General features: G+C 37.1%; 1 protein-coding gene across 1 annotated transcript in view; it reads right to left on the bottom strand.

Annotated features, from left to right (window-relative positions):
- The window catches only part of LOC113661016 (adhesion G protein-coupled receptor A1), a 191,052-nt gene that overhangs the window by 139,032 nt on the left and 36,162 nt on the right, over positions 1-15,858 (bottom strand). The window contains exons 3-7 of the mRNA XM_027174915.2: positions 12,041-12,112; positions 5,247-5,318; positions 5,015-5,086; positions 4,691-4,854; positions 19-232 (exon numbers count right to left, since the gene is read on the bottom strand). Of these exons, the coding sequence (XP_027030716.1) occupies positions 19-232; positions 4,691-4,854; positions 5,015-5,086; positions 5,247-5,318; positions 12,041-12,112 (594 nt within the window). The remainder of the gene's footprint in view (positions 1-18; positions 233-4,690; positions 4,855-5,014; positions 5,087-5,246; positions 5,319-12,040; positions 12,113-15,858) is intronic.

Genomic DNA, 15,858 nt, shown 5'->3' with positions numbered 1-15,858 from the left:
CTAATCTCTCACTCTTACCTGGTTATGAGGCAACAGTCATGGATTATGCTTTCCTCAACATACACTCCTCTCTCTCCATGTGTGTGTACAGGCCAGTGGTTATGGCTCCAGTTCAGAGTGACAGAGGGGTCCAGGTAGGAGGCAGTGCACTGCAGTGGGAGTCGGTCACCGTGGAACACTAGCTGCCTCTGAAACGGAATCAGCTGAAGCAGTGGAAGCTCCAAAGGAGGGTCTGTAACAGATGACAGGGTGTAACTATTGTGTTTTTTATATAGATTAAAGTCATGCAAATGACAAATGAACAAAAACATAATTTAGCTAAATATTAAATAATATGTCACTCCTAGTGAGAAACTAATCCTGAAATTACCTTAGATTACACAGATTAGAAACCTTGGAAATGGCTTTGGACAGCAATTCCAATGATCAGTTTTGCACTCAAGCAATCAGTGAAGAGTTGAAAAGTTTAACAAGAGAGACTTCATTTAATGGATATGCAATTGCTTTTTTGACAATGTACACAATTATAGAAGAGTGTCACCGAGATGAGGATATTTTCCCTTTCGAGTCTGGTTACCCTCAGGGTTTCTTCCTATCGTCTCTGGGAGTTTTTCCTTGCCACCATCACCTCTGGTTTGCTCATTAAGGATAAATACATATATATATATATATATATATATATATAGAGATATAGATATATATATATATATATATATATATATATATAGATATAGATATAGATATATATATATAATTTATTTTTAAATAAACATATACAGTGCCTTGCAAAAGTATTCATACCCACTGAACATTTTCACATTTTGACATGTTACAACCACAACCAAAAATGTATTTTATTAGGATTTTATGTGATAGACTAACACAAAGTGGCACATAATTGTGAAGTGGAAGGAAAATGATAAATGTGTCCAATTTTTTTTACAAATAAATATCTGAAAAGTGTGGCATGCATTTGTATTCAGCCCCACTGTGAACCACCTTTTGCTGCAATTACAGCTGCAAGTCTTTTGGGGTATGTCTCTGCTTTGCACATCTAGAGAGTGAAATTTTTGCCCATTCTTCTTTGCAAAACTCAAACTCAGTCAGATTGGATGGGGAGCATCTGTGAACAGCGATTTTCAAGTCTCGCCACAGATTCTCAATTGGACTTAGGTCTGGACTTTGACTGGGCCATTCTAACACATGAATATGCTTTGATCTAAACCACTCCATTGTAGCTCTGGCTGTATGTTTAGGGTCATTGTCTTGCTGGAAGGTGAACCTCCGCCCCAATCTCATGTCTTTTGCCGACTCTAACAGGTTTTCATCTAAGATTTCCCTGTATTTGGCTCCATTCATCTTCCCATCAACTCTGACCAGCTTCCCTGTCCCTGCTGAAGAAAAGCATTCCCACAACATGATGCTGCCACCACCATGTTTCACGTGGGGATGGTGTGTTCAGGGTGATGTGCAGTGTTAGGTTTCTGCCACACATAACGTTTTGAATTTTATCCAAAAAGTTCAATTTTGGTCTCATCTGACCAGCTTGCAGTTGTGCCATTCTCTTTCCATTTCCGGATGATGGATTGTACAGTGCTCCGTGAGATGTTCAAGGCTTGGGATATTAATTTTTAACTTAACTCTGCTTTAAACTTCTCCACAACTTTATCCCTTACCTGTCTGGTGTGCTCTTTCGTCTTCATGATGCTGTTTGTTCACTAATGTTCTCTAACACACTCCTGAGGGCTTCACAGAACAGCTGTATTTATACTGAGATGAAATTACACTCTGTTTACTAATTAGGTGACTTCTGAAGGCAGTTGGTTTCACTTGATTTTAGTTAGGGGTATCAGAGTAAAGGGGGCTGAATACAAATGCACCCCACACTTTTCAGATATTTATTTGTAAAAAAAAAAAAAAAAATTTGGACACCATTTATAATTTTTATTCCACTTCACAATTATGTGCCACTTTCCTTCGCTCTATTTCATAAAATACATTTTTCTTTGTGGTTGTAAAATGTCAAAATTTGGAAATGTTCAGTGGGTATGAATACTTTTGCAAGGCACTGTATAGTAATTCAGTAAGTACATTAAGTCTTTTTTTTTTTTTTTGCGTGCAGTAGGTTCATCATAACTTTTTTACAGGTTATATCCGCAAGGGGATGCCTTTAACAGGGTAAAAATCCAGGCAGAAATGTAGGGATAGCAAACAGACATAATTTATTAACAAAATAACCCAGTAATAGGACAGGAAACTGGACAGAACATAACTAGAAACTCAAAACTACTGACTGGAAGCACCAAACAGAAAAACACAAACTCGAAGACAAGGATTCTGCACCACAAAGCACAACGAGGAAGAGCTATATCGGGGAAACAATAGACACACAAGGGACAGGTGTGCAGGTATGTTAGTTCAGTAAAGTCATGGTTACATGTTAAGAATGTAATAAAGAGGTTCTCTTGCCATGAGATGACATGTGGATTACACCACTGTCCCTTGTGTGTTCACTAGCATAATTCTTCTTTGCTATTTGGAGCCTCATATGCTACTATGAAGCACAAAGATGAAGCTTCTTAATGCCAGAAACCCCACACACTGGCTTTAACCTTCTCACCCAGAGACACTTGGCCTCCATGAGAAGCTCCATCTTTTATGTTCTATTACGCTAATGTAATGCTTGGACGACACTCCATGTCTCGGCAAATGATACAGTGGTTTTGGATTTGATTGGTTTCCGCTCAAGTGCTCCAGGGTTCAGAAACACATTGTGAATGTGTAGTTAAGTGTTTTTTTTTTTACATTTGGCCCAAGCTATACTTTGACCCTACAACATTGCCTACAATTAGGAAATTACCATAATCTTTAACACTTTTTTAGACAGTTTTGCCTTAATGTAATACAAAATCCTGTACTGGAAACACAAAATAGACAGGACAGAGAGAGACACGTGGATTTTCTTGGCTGGTGCTGCATATCATTGTGGGAGAAAAGAAACAGAAGAAAGCTAGAGAGCTACCTTCCTCTCCTGTCAAAAGCTAGATTTGTATCATGCAATGACTGTGTTTTAGAGAACTATGATGTGATATTAAATACCGATTTTATGTAACAAGGTTTTTTGAAAAATTTCAAATCAGCAGCTTGCATGAAATGGTTGTAGAGCTAACTTGTACATGCAGCTCATCCCTGTCCACTACAGCAAGCAAACATGTTTAGAATGACCTTGAAAGTGCTATTACAATAGGACTTGGACTGAATAGCTTGGCAGGAGCATAAATACTAGTTTACATGAGGCTGCTGCAGCAGATCTGGTCTAGCAGCCAGGTGGTGTGCAACAGGCCAAGAGGTTGAACATTACTGCTCTAATCCTGTAATGGATGAAGTGAGCTGGAAAAGAGACAGAATGGATTTGTGCTGCTAATTCCAACTATGCTAGCATGCAAACACCCTTCCATACAGGTCTGAATACAGTACTCTAAAGCATATGCAGAGGCTCCAGCATATTGAACAAAAGCAAGCAAATCCAGAATTGGAACTCTCAACTGTATATAAAACTTGTGCTGCCAACTGTATTTTAAAAAAAAAGTGCCGCCATTGACATCAAATACGCCGTCTGTCATGCTCAGCGGGGTTCACTTGAAAAATAAATGCGGTATCTGACAGCTGATAGTCACCTGATTTTGTCTTAAATTGATTTTTTTTTTTTTTGTTATTTTGAATCAAATTACAAATAAACTCCAACGTATACTCATAGTGTAATGCATGGTTTATCTTTGATGTGTGACTTCTGTGCATGAGTTCAGAAGAAGTGACAATGTTGTTCACATTCTCGCTTAGGTATCTTATATACATATATGTGATTAAAAGTGAAATCCATCATGGACATCCAGTCCCCACTCAATTACTTCAGAAGCCAAAGATTAAAAATGAACTCCTCCTATTTTCATACACAGAGTAAGGCCTGGTATATATTTGATGCTTGACTTTGGTGTGCAAGTGCAGAGACAATGTGTGTGGCATGGTTCACATACTCGATTAGGTATCTTATGTATGGACATCTGAGGGATTATAGCAAAATCCATCATGGCCATCAAGTCCCCACCCAATTACTTCAGAAGCCAAATATTACAAATTAACTCCTCCTACTTTCACACACAGAGTAAGACCTGGTTTACATTTGATGAATAGCTTTTGCTTTCCTAGATATCTTATGTATAAACAAATGAGGGATCCACAAGCTTATTAAAACCAAAACATCTCTGTTCATCTGGTTTCTGAGTCAAATTGTAAACTGTTGATGTACAGGAAAAATGATGACCTTACATTCAATAATATGTACTAACATATAATGTTTTTTCACAAATATAATAGCTGGAAGACCAAATAGAGTTTTTATTCAATAACTCTCTAGAATCATGCATAAGTACAGTATAAGACCTGAACTGCACTTTAGTTGGTTTCTTCATTTGTGTAGAGCTCTTAGAAGTGTCACTCCAAACACCTAGAGGATATGTGCCTCAGTACATGTATAAGTAGATAAAAGCAACCCAGTAACTCCGGCTTTATGTGATGGGAAAAGTCAAATGCACTTGTCTAGGTTAAGGATTTGCTCAGCTTAGATTTTTGTTAGTGAACAGTGTGAAACAATGCTGTTTGTTAGTGAATATCAATGCATGTTCTGGATTACCGCAGGTGAGCTGGTGTTCTTGGAGGCCACGGACTGGAAAGCCATGGAGGTGTGAAGGATACACACACACTGTCTCGTTTCCCACACGTACAAATCTGGCTCTGGCCCACAGCAGCAACCACTCCAACTGGCAGTCACAATACAAGTAATCTGTACTGAAGTGTCTGATCATGCACACACACACACACACACACACACACACACACACACACACACACACACACACAGGTAAATGAGTAACAAGTGAATGTAATTAGTTTATCTCTTTGTAATAGTGTTATCAAGATGTTTCTAGTGGGTTGAAGTACCACTCGATAATCTTACAGGACTCTCAGTGAACTCAAGTGCATGAACAGCCCTTCAGGCAGTGTGGAAAAGATGTTTCCAGATAGATTTCTGGAAAATACATACAAAAAACATATTAGACAAATCCATACTAAGCCTAATCAAGGCCAAATATAATTCACTACCATAATATTTTCAGGGAATTTGGTTTCAAAGAGGTCATGGTAGGAGCACAAAGCACACTGTGTGTTTCAGTAAGAACATTACTCACAGCTTCAAGAGATTGCCAAGGTCAAGAAATATCTCGGCGGAAAGGCAGCCAATGCGGTTGTTGGATAGATCCCTGCAGATATAGACACACAAAGAAAGGTTTTAAATTGACATAAATTGCCTGACGCCAAACATTTAAAAGCATCGCAGTGGATAAGCCATGGCTTGTGGTTTATAAACAAGGCCTTTTTTAGGCCAGAAACTCCTGTAAAACAACAGGGATGTCTGCATGTGCCTTGTAACACTGACTCATGTTTAATAAGGTGAAGATTCTCCACAAGAGAGCGCTCTCACTAAAGTAGCTGTTGTTGTGTTGTGTACAAATTTCTTATATAGGCAAAAAAATCTGTTACTTCCACTTTTACACATTACATCCAATTGAGCAATGATTTACTTCAGTCATTAACTATAAAAAAAAAACCTGGCAGTTGGTGGATACAATGTTAAATTGCCACTAAGTATGAATGAGTGTATGTGTATGGTGCGGTAGACTAGTTGCATCCATGGGGTAGTCCCACATTGCCTCTTTAGAGGTAAAATAAGTCCGCTAAACCCTAGCAAAACTAGATTAGTTCAACCCAGGAAAGTACTGTAATTTACCCCCGGGTTCTGTTCACAACTTGTCAATACAGATCAACATGGAAACAGACTCCATCACATGCTGCTTGGGATTCCTCCTGCTTAGTATGTAAAGGCTGCTGAAAAATGAGCAGGAATAAATGATGAGTAAACTAATCAACTCTCCCTGATTTATAGCATGTGTTTATTACCCCAAGACATCTCCTTAGAGGAATGAGGAAAAAGAAAATCACTGCAACTTTGTGAGGGAAGATTGATGTGTTGCTCATTTGTGAATCTGCCCTGCTGTTGATGTTTGAATTAGAGTAATTAAATAATTTAGGGAAATGAAAATTATTCCTTATCTTGGACAAACCAATCAAAAACTGTCAAATAATAAGAAATGAAGTTAAAGAATGTTCAGATGTAAAAATAAGCCAGTTCAGATATGTCTCTAAAGGCATTTTTTTGCTATTTTTATCTGACACTGGTTGTGGTTGTGTTTAAAAGCTGTTTGACTTTTGAAGTATGTGTGACTTTAAATAGTGCACTGGGGTTTTCTATAACTGAATTGTGAAAGCAATCTGCTTCCAGGACAAGGTGATAAATAACATAATTGGATGAAAATTGGCTGACCTTGTCACATTTGAAGTTAAAATTGTAGAGAAAGACATGCTGTGATGGGGCCACTGTGGCCTTGTGGTTAGCATGTTTGCTTCACACCTCGAGGATTGGTTTTGTGTGTTTTCCCTGTGCTGTGGGGTTTCCTCCAGGCACTTCAGCTTCCTTTTTCCAGTCCTGTGTTGTAGGTTGATTGGCATCTACAAGTTTTGTGTGAATGGATGAGACAATGTCTGTGAAAATGTACCCTGCTTTGTGTTAGCACCCCATCTAGGATGTTCTCCAAGTTGTGCCCTAAGTCCCCTGGGATAGTTCCCTGTGACCATGTGTCATATAAGATGCAATATAATCCAATATGTTGTTGTAGTAGCCTTCACTCTTTTGGAAAGGATTTCCAGTAGATAAAGTTCTCCATTAATAATCGGATACCTGCTGTCAAAATGTCTCTGATTCTCCTGGAGCTGGAATAAAATTTTGTGCAACCGTCTCAATGTTCACTCTGGGGTAACTAGATTTAAAATTCTAGACCTTTACTTGTGGGTGTTATACATGCAAAAGGGAACAATGTTTCGGTTCAACATGTTTTTACAACAGTCCCTTCTGAAATTATTGTAATGGTATGGCTTATTCATTTGTTTCTGATATACAACAAAGGACTAAAAGTAGAATTTGGACTATAAGTAGAATTTACGATTTAAGGATTTCTTTTATTTCCTGGTATTTCCATCTAAACGTCATAAAACCTAGAACGTAGAACCTTTGTAGAAGACCACCCAATTTTTGGTGAGCAAAAGTACACATACAGTTAATTTAATATTTGCTTGACTATCCCTTGCTCCCTTCACTGACATCACCAAATTGCTGTATACTTCTTTCGTGGTGCTTGTCCAGGCTTTCAGTTGGTTCTCCTTCGGTCTCCACAGGATATAAAATGCCGCTCAAATGAGTTACAGTAAGATCTTATTATTTACTTGAACAGTCAAAAGCCTTTTACTTTCCCCTGATAAAGGCCTATGTTTTGTTGTATGTTTTGTGTATTGAGTCAAGTTCCATAATTGAGTTAATTAATTAATATGAATATATTTCTCTGTAACTTACAGTAGAAGACAAAATGTTCCTGTAAACTTCTGAATTCATTCTGCCGCTACCATCATGTTGCATCATCAATAAAATTTAGTGAGCCTGTTCCAGAAGAAGTCATGCAAGCCTAATCCATTACACTACCACCAACATGTTTCGCAGATAAGCTTTCATGTTTTGCATCATGAGCAGATTCTTTCTTTCTCCACCTTTTGGCCTTTACACAACTTTAGTAGAGATAAAAATTGGTGCTTTTGTGACTCATCTCTAAACCTCTTATTGCTGATAAGTGGTTTGCATCTTGTGAAATTGCCTCTGTATTTCTGCTTTTTCTTCCTTCTGGATTGTGATACCTTCACTCCTGCCCTGTGGAGGTTGCTGAGGATGTCAGTCACTGTTGCTTTCTTTTTTTTTTTTTGTCACAGCTCTCATAATGTTTCTGTCATCAACTGTTGACCTGTTCAGTGTCTGTTTCTGAGTACATCATTGTTTTTTAGTTTTCAGGACAATCCAAATTGTTGTATTGGCTATACCCAGTGTAAGTGCAATCCCTCTGATTGATTTTCACATTTTTCACAGCTTCAAAATGGCTTGCTTTTCTCCTACAGATAGCTCTTGAAACTTCATGTTGGCTTATCTTTTTACAAGAAATGCAGTCTTCACAGGTGAAACTAAAGGTTAAAAAAAGAGTAGATTTTAAACAGTCAATCTAACAGGACATGCATGGAAAAAAGAAACTCCTGTTAGCCATTAATAATGTTCCATGATTTTTGCTCCACTGAACTTTGCTTTATTTTTATATACTATATCAAGAAATAGCAAGAAATAAAAGCTGAAATTCTAAACTCTCTTCTCAAATTCATCTTTAAATCTCTAACCCAAATTTCTTCAGTCTAAAGCACCAATAAATGAATTATACAGTAGGGACTGTCAGAATTGTTTATGTATTTTCAAGTCACACGTTTCATGAGCAACGAAGCCACTTATATTGACATCAACTAGGAAAAATGTTACATATTATCTGTATATAGTTTATTTATATAAGTTGGCAGCTTCAAAATGCTAAAATATACAACAATAATAATTTCATAAATTATCATTCTTCAGTCAACAATATGTTATAAAAGAAAGGCTGAAATACAGAATCTATCTATGGATCAAAAGGAAATTGTTGTCAATGAAACAAATCTGCAATGATAATGCACACTGCAGAATCAATTACCCAATTTGCAAACACAGAATCAATCCTGGACAATCATAAAAAATACCAAATTGGAGTTTTCTGTGATTTTATCAGTGTCTAAGAATAGAATATGATATCTTCACTCAGACACCCTGGTCTTTTGAGGCCTCTCATTTCCAGCTCGATAAGGATGCTAACCACAGCACAAACCACAGCCAGATCATCCCACTCATCCATACACATCCATACCGGCATACAATACACAATACTGTATAATGCAGTCCAGCATAAATAACTCTAATAAAACAGACCTCTCTGGAATAAAGCCTACACTGTGTTGAGTGGTGGACTCGACAGCTGTTTTAGAGCTTAAGAGCAGTGACCTTTTGTTGACGACTAAGTGTATGTGCTGTGGCTGTGGTGCTGAACGTTTGCTGTATGTAATTAAAGATATGTGCAGGAGCTGAGCAGAGGGAGTGGCTCAGTCCTCAGCTGTAATCACCAGTTGGGAGCCCTTAAATTAGCTCTACACACCATTACGGCTCACATTGGCTCACACATTAGCGCAGCACAGCGGCCAGGACCTGGCACACGCTTCTACAATTAACAGCCTAAAAGTAATCACGACTGCATTAAAACAAGCACACACACTTACTATTTATTCACTGCCATCTGTGGGTGTTAGTGTGTATGAAGGAGCAAGAAAGTGAAAACATAAGAGATAATGAGAGTAGATGTTTAGAAAAGGCAGAGACATTGTGATAAAGGTGTACTCTCTCCTTCATTTTGTCTTAAATGCTGTAAAATAAAAGTTAAAATTCCCTGTAGTTACATCAGGGCCTGCAAAGACATGTTTAAAGATTATTTGTTTTTTTATTTATTTGTTTGTTTGTTTGTTTGTTTGTTTGTTTATATACTTACAAGGGCTTTGATTGACAGTATACTTATTTTATACTGCATACTAATTTTATTTTATTGCTTTTGGAGTTATAAAAAAATATTTTATATTTATAAAAATATAAAATTAAATTAAATTAAAATAAAATAAGTCAAAAAAGTATAAAAACAATACAGCATATGAATACAATACAATGATTGATGATTATGGTATAGTATGACAATGTATTAATAAAATGTAGTGTGCAAAAATAACCAGTATTGTCTGGTTGGAAAAAAACAGTCAATTAGAGTAAAATGTGGTTAAATTAGGCATCTTCTTTGCCTATTTTCACTTGACAGACAAAATTAAGGCCATATTTTAATGTGTAATTTGTCTAGTCTAGGTACTGCAGATGTCGGAAAAGCACAAACACTACACCAGGTTAACCCGGTTCCCTGAGAAGGAAACAAGACGCTGCGTCAGGGCTGATGCTATGGGAACGCTTCTTTGAGGAAGTAGTGTCTGAAGCTCTGTGTGCACACATGCCAATTTAATGGGTCAGGAAGGACAGGTGATGAAGTAATTATGCTCCAGTATACAGTAAGTGCATCTAGGTCACATTACTCCAGCTTCCATTTGTCTGAAGGAAGCACGAGTGGATGCCCTGGGCATGGCCAGCGACACAGCATCTCGTTCCCTTCTCAGGGAACCGGGTTACATACGTAACCTGGTGTTGTTCCCTTTCCAGGGAACTTGACGCCGCATCAGGGCTGACGCTATGGGAACGCCAATACCCACGTCGCCACACACCTGTGCCAGAGGCTCACGACTGTGCCAGAGGCTGTGAGAAACCACGAGCAGCTTGGGAACAGAATATCAATAGCCCTGCAGTACTTGGGACCCTGGAATGGGGTCCAAGTCCAGGTTTTTGAACCTGATAAAGGTGTGCGGAAACGACCAGCACAAATCTTTAAGGTGAAGATGCGTATGCATGAAAGCACCCTTATATTTCAGTTTAAAGTTTGTCTAAACTGATTTTCAATTATTTTCTCAATACAGGGAAAATATAATGAAATGTTATGTTGCTGTAAGAAAACAGAAATACTTGCTGCTAGAACCATTACTCATTACTCTACAATTAGCAATACCAGAATTTTTCCTTTTTGCAGAACAGAACACCTGTCCTTGTCTGACTTTTTATATTTTATATTTATATTCAATCAATTAATCAATCAATCACTCAATCTAACATTCATCTGGCAGGACTACAGTGCTTAAAGATATAAGAGAGAGGTTAAGGCTACAGTAAGCACAAGCTTACCAAAAAATAACTGGGAAAATGCTGCATGATCTCACTTGCTGCTGGTATGTTCTAACAGCATGCTATATGATTCATATCAATCAGCAGTGCAAATACATTACAATGCAATAGATCAAATACATCTAAATGAGTAAGAAAGAGAAAAAGAGCATGATTATGTTTCTAATTATGTGTCAGTGAGCTGTGGATCTTCTCAATTAGCTTCTTTCCCAACATCAAGTGTGCATGCATGCTCTCTCTCTTCCTTTACATTTCAATAAGACTAGCTCAGTGAGTGAGTGTGTGAGAGTGCTTTGAACACACAGATCTTAAGCAGTAGTGATAGCCTCAAAGGACATCTCTTGTCTGATTATAGACACTGGTGTCGCATCACAGACACATGAGGCAGTGAGGTGTTTGGCATTTCTTCATGCACTGCATCCACCAAACCAAAGTTTTGTGCCTGTCATCTATAGCAGTATTCAATGTTGTTTAGAGAGAAAAAAAACAAAATAATTTGATTCCAGACTCTGCAATGTATTACTTCCCTTTTCCATTTTGCACACACATTCACCTCCACTCACAAGCATTTTCTCTCCCCACACTTCTGTTCAATAACCTATATATTTGATGTGTCATGATTCCCTAGAAACAAGAACTCCACTACAAAGCAGAACCCCAGAACTGCTACAACTACATGGTTCCCTTTCTTCTTCGAAAAACTTTTTCCTCCATTTGTTTTACCATGACGTATATACAATCTTGAAATCTAAAATCTAAAAACGTGCTAAATCTTAGCCAAACTTTAAATTATCTAGCATGTGTTTTACATTTAATGCCATGGACGTCTCATTTATCATTAATAAACATAAGAATAAATAGTGAATTACATTTTCCTTTTCAACACTCACACATAGATAGATTAGCGTTAGCTAGCTAGAACAAAACAAATGTTAGCAAGAACTAGACATTAGCAAGACAATAGACAAAGTTGGGTGAAATGTAACAAGGCATTCAAGTAGCACTACTCTACCAGACACTGAATGTGACAAAGCATCCTGTCCACATTCATTCTACAGTATAAATGAATATGTCTAAGAAAAATGTCCAAGAGTTTTCTAATCAAGTTGTACAGATCAAAGATCAGACATTATCATACATTAGCATACTCACAGCCTCTTCAGCATAGCCAATCCACGAAATGCTCCAGGCTCCACTGTGCTAATCAAATTACTCCTCAGGTCTCTACAGAGAGAAAGAGACAGAGACACAAATTATTTGACATTATTAAACAAACTACTGTGCACCCCAGGACAATTTCCACATTTTGTAGTTTTACAACATGGAAATGAAGTAATTAGGTTTGTATATCAGAAATGTGGCCCCCAGGTGGTCCTGTGGCAGGATCCCACGCTCTCATTGCTGTGGCCAGGGTTTGATTCCAGGGCAGAGCTCTAACCGAGCCACTGAAGAGTTAAATTTTAGTGTTGGTCCCGATCACTTGATCTGTTGTGGCGACCCACAACAGGGAACAGCCAAAAGAATACATTTATTTATTTATTTATTTATTTATTTATTTATTTATTTATTTATTTATTTATTTATTTAGGAGATGTACACAAAATTAACCATAATGTTGTGATGGATTAGATACAGTATAGATGCTGTGAAACCCTAAACCCTTACAGTATACTGGTCATAAACCCTTTTATCCACCAATTAATATGACGTCTTATAATGTATACTGTAAATACAGTAAAAGACATCACATTCGTAAATGTTTCTGGGATATTCCAGACTTGTTATTCTATTTATTTATTTTTTATTTATTTAGTTTTCTAACAAACTTTGGGATGTTTCAGAAACATCTTCCAAACAATGTTCAAAGTTGTGGAAAAGTAAATCAGGGATTGGTTATAAAAATTCTCGAACTTTGAGCATCCAGTGGAGCATCATTAAATAATTCATCATCAATAACAGCCTGTTGATCATTGTACCAGGCACACACATTTACTCACATGCAGACAAAATTTTGCATAACTAATCCACCTACAAGGAGAAAACCTGTAAATCTCCACATAGACAGCAAAAGTTCAGAATCAAACCAAGGACCATTGAGATGTGATGAAGCATTGTTACCAACTGCACTACTACGCTACTCAAACTATAAACTCATTATTAATAGTGTTAAGCATGCAGCCCGAGCATGTCTGTCTAGAGGAAGCCTTAAATCCAGTCTGTGACTGGGTAAGGAGGGAATTAGGAGAGAATCAACCATGTTCAAGGGGAGCAAATACTTATGCACGACATTGTACGTTGAAGCTCTCTGCAGACACAAACACACATTCACACTTAAATGTCTGTGTGGACTTTAATCTTCACATCACTGTGAGTTTTAGAGCTGCACGAGGGGACCAATTACTTCTCCACATAATGGTTTGCCCTTCAAAGCAGATGGTCAGTAATCCCACACACACACACACACACACACACACACACACACACACACACACACACACACACACACACAACAAACACACACACACAATCGTTAAACTAATACCAGCCACAGAGGACCTTCCAATCCTCATTACACTCACATTCTCTTTGTGCACACTGTGTGTTTAGAAGCGCGGTCGAATCTAAAGGAATCAGCCTCCACTGGGCTTTCTGAATACCATCGCTGTGCCCACATTCCAAAAATAGGGCCTTCACTTTGAGCTAAAGCACTGGGTTAAAGAAGTAGAACGCTACCCAGTGATCAGATCAGAGTCTCAACATCTCAGATCGTTAGCAATCAGCCCCTCCCTTTGGCCCGCCTTCACGGCCTCCGCACACCCAGTGCACTAAAAATACATTAGATGATCTCAGACCTCCGTGTGTTCCTCCGGGGCCAAAACAAACTTCCTAAAATTGTGTCCTCATATTTCCTGCGTCTGTCTGAGGGGAGTGACAGGATCCTGAAGGAGCTCCGGCAGCAGCACCGGTGTGTAGAGGTAGACATAACTGACAAACACGCTCAATCATTCTTTTCTGACTCTTGTCTGCTGATTAGAGCTTTGGATCAAACAGGGCCATAAAAGCTAAAGCACAAACATGCACAGAACCTTTAGAGCAAAATTATTAGGCAATTAATTAGGCAATTATTCAAATACATCAGCGAACAATTTTTCGGATTTATCAGAAAGCAGAGTCAAAAGATCTGTTTACTTTTTTATGTAGCTTATTTTCTCAGAGTTTTAAATCAGTGGAATAAACTTTTTTTCAGTTTTATTAATCAAATTATTTTATTCTTTTTTTCTACACTTCCCCTTGTTTTTTTTTTTCCTAAAACAGTTTAATCCAGCTACATTTGATATGATCTGAGTTTCTGAAGCTTTTCAGGTCAAACCTTTTACAGGACAAAGAGCTTTCTGATTGCAAAGCCACAGCAGGTTTTAAGTTAATTCAGCACTTATCACCCGAGAAAGCGGGTCATTAAATGTTGAAAGATGGCTGTGGTCTGATTTTAATGGGACATGTCTGCAATTAAGAAACATACCCATTCAGCACCATTTCATCAATCCAACCCTCAAGCTCTTTCAAAGCTTATCTTTTGTGTGGCATATGTTCAGCTGTTAATACCTGACCTGTCTATATGTAATTATAAGTAGTAATAATAATAATAATAATAATAATAATAATAATAATAATAATAATAATAATACATATTATTATTATTATTATTATTATTATTATTATTATTATTATTATTATTATTATTATTATTATAACAAACTTATAACACCATGATATGCCAGGTCATGATAAGCTCATGATATGACAGCTAGGATATTGATGATTAACCATCACTGGTCAGTTTACTCCATAAAAATGGATTTTTTTATGTATTCTGTCCCTCAGGTATTTACATTTTCAGAATTTGAAATTTGATTTTCTGCAGGATGCAACTTGAGTGTTTTGTGCTTTTTTGGCAGTAACCTACTTAATTTGGTGAAACCCTATTCCATGAGCACTGGAATGCACCTTGGATGAGATAACAGAGCATTATACTCACACAAAAAATCATACTTGGGACAAGTCATATTTATCTATCCACCTATCAGCATGCCAACCTGAAAGAAACCCATTAAAAAAACATGAAATTTAATTCAGTCCAATACCATTTATTTCTATAGCGCTTTTAACAATTGACATTGTCCCAAAGCAGCTTTAAAAAAACATTTTGAAGTTTACTCTTTATCTCTAACATCTATTCCACATAAATTCCAGATACCCATAATCCAAGCTCAGGCTCAAAAGAAAATTCTAGAGCTGTAATAGGGCAACATTATCGGCTGCACCAAAGTGTAACTTTTATTTTAAAACATTTACTATATCTCAAAATCATCTAATTTATTAGCAATATTGGAATAGACAATCAAAAGGATATTATCACATGCTCTCAGATACTAATAGTGGGTATACACACACTTGTGGGAATGTGATAGAGATTACTTCTATTTGTCCTCACCGTTCATCTCATATTAAGGTTTAACTAAAATAAATATAGAGTGTGTTAAGAGGGGAAAAAAGACGTTTTAGACCACAGACATTGCGGTCACATTTTAAGTCATAGACATTTAGATATAACTTTAGAGGTTTTGTTAAAAATAATTAAAGCTCTGTAATTGTATTTAAAATAAAAGCACTGCTGTGCACATTGTACAGGGTACATCAGCAAAAATAGAAAACCTACTTGTCCATAAATATTTAAACCAATCGTAAAAAAAAAATTGTAGGATCATTTAATTTGCTATTAAAAAAAAAACATTTTTAAGAAACACCCTTGTTTTCCAAATGAACCGATATTTCTAGCTGTTTTTTTGTTTTTTTTTTTACTATTTTAATGCTTCATTTAGTATACAAACTCTAGCTATTCGGTCATCACAAGGAAAGTTTTCTTGCAGATGAGCTTTAGATTAAGGTTATATAAGAAGCATGGGTATTTA

The sequence above is a fragment of the Tachysurus fulvidraco genome, chromosome 4 (assembly GCF_022655615.1).
Source record: "Tachysurus fulvidraco isolate hzauxx_2018 chromosome 4, HZAU_PFXX_2.0, whole genome shotgun sequence".
Taxonomy (NCBI): Eukaryota; Metazoa; Chordata; class Actinopteri; order Siluriformes; family Bagridae; genus Tachysurus; species Tachysurus fulvidraco.
This window is presented reverse-complemented; position numbering and strand designations above follow the sequence as displayed.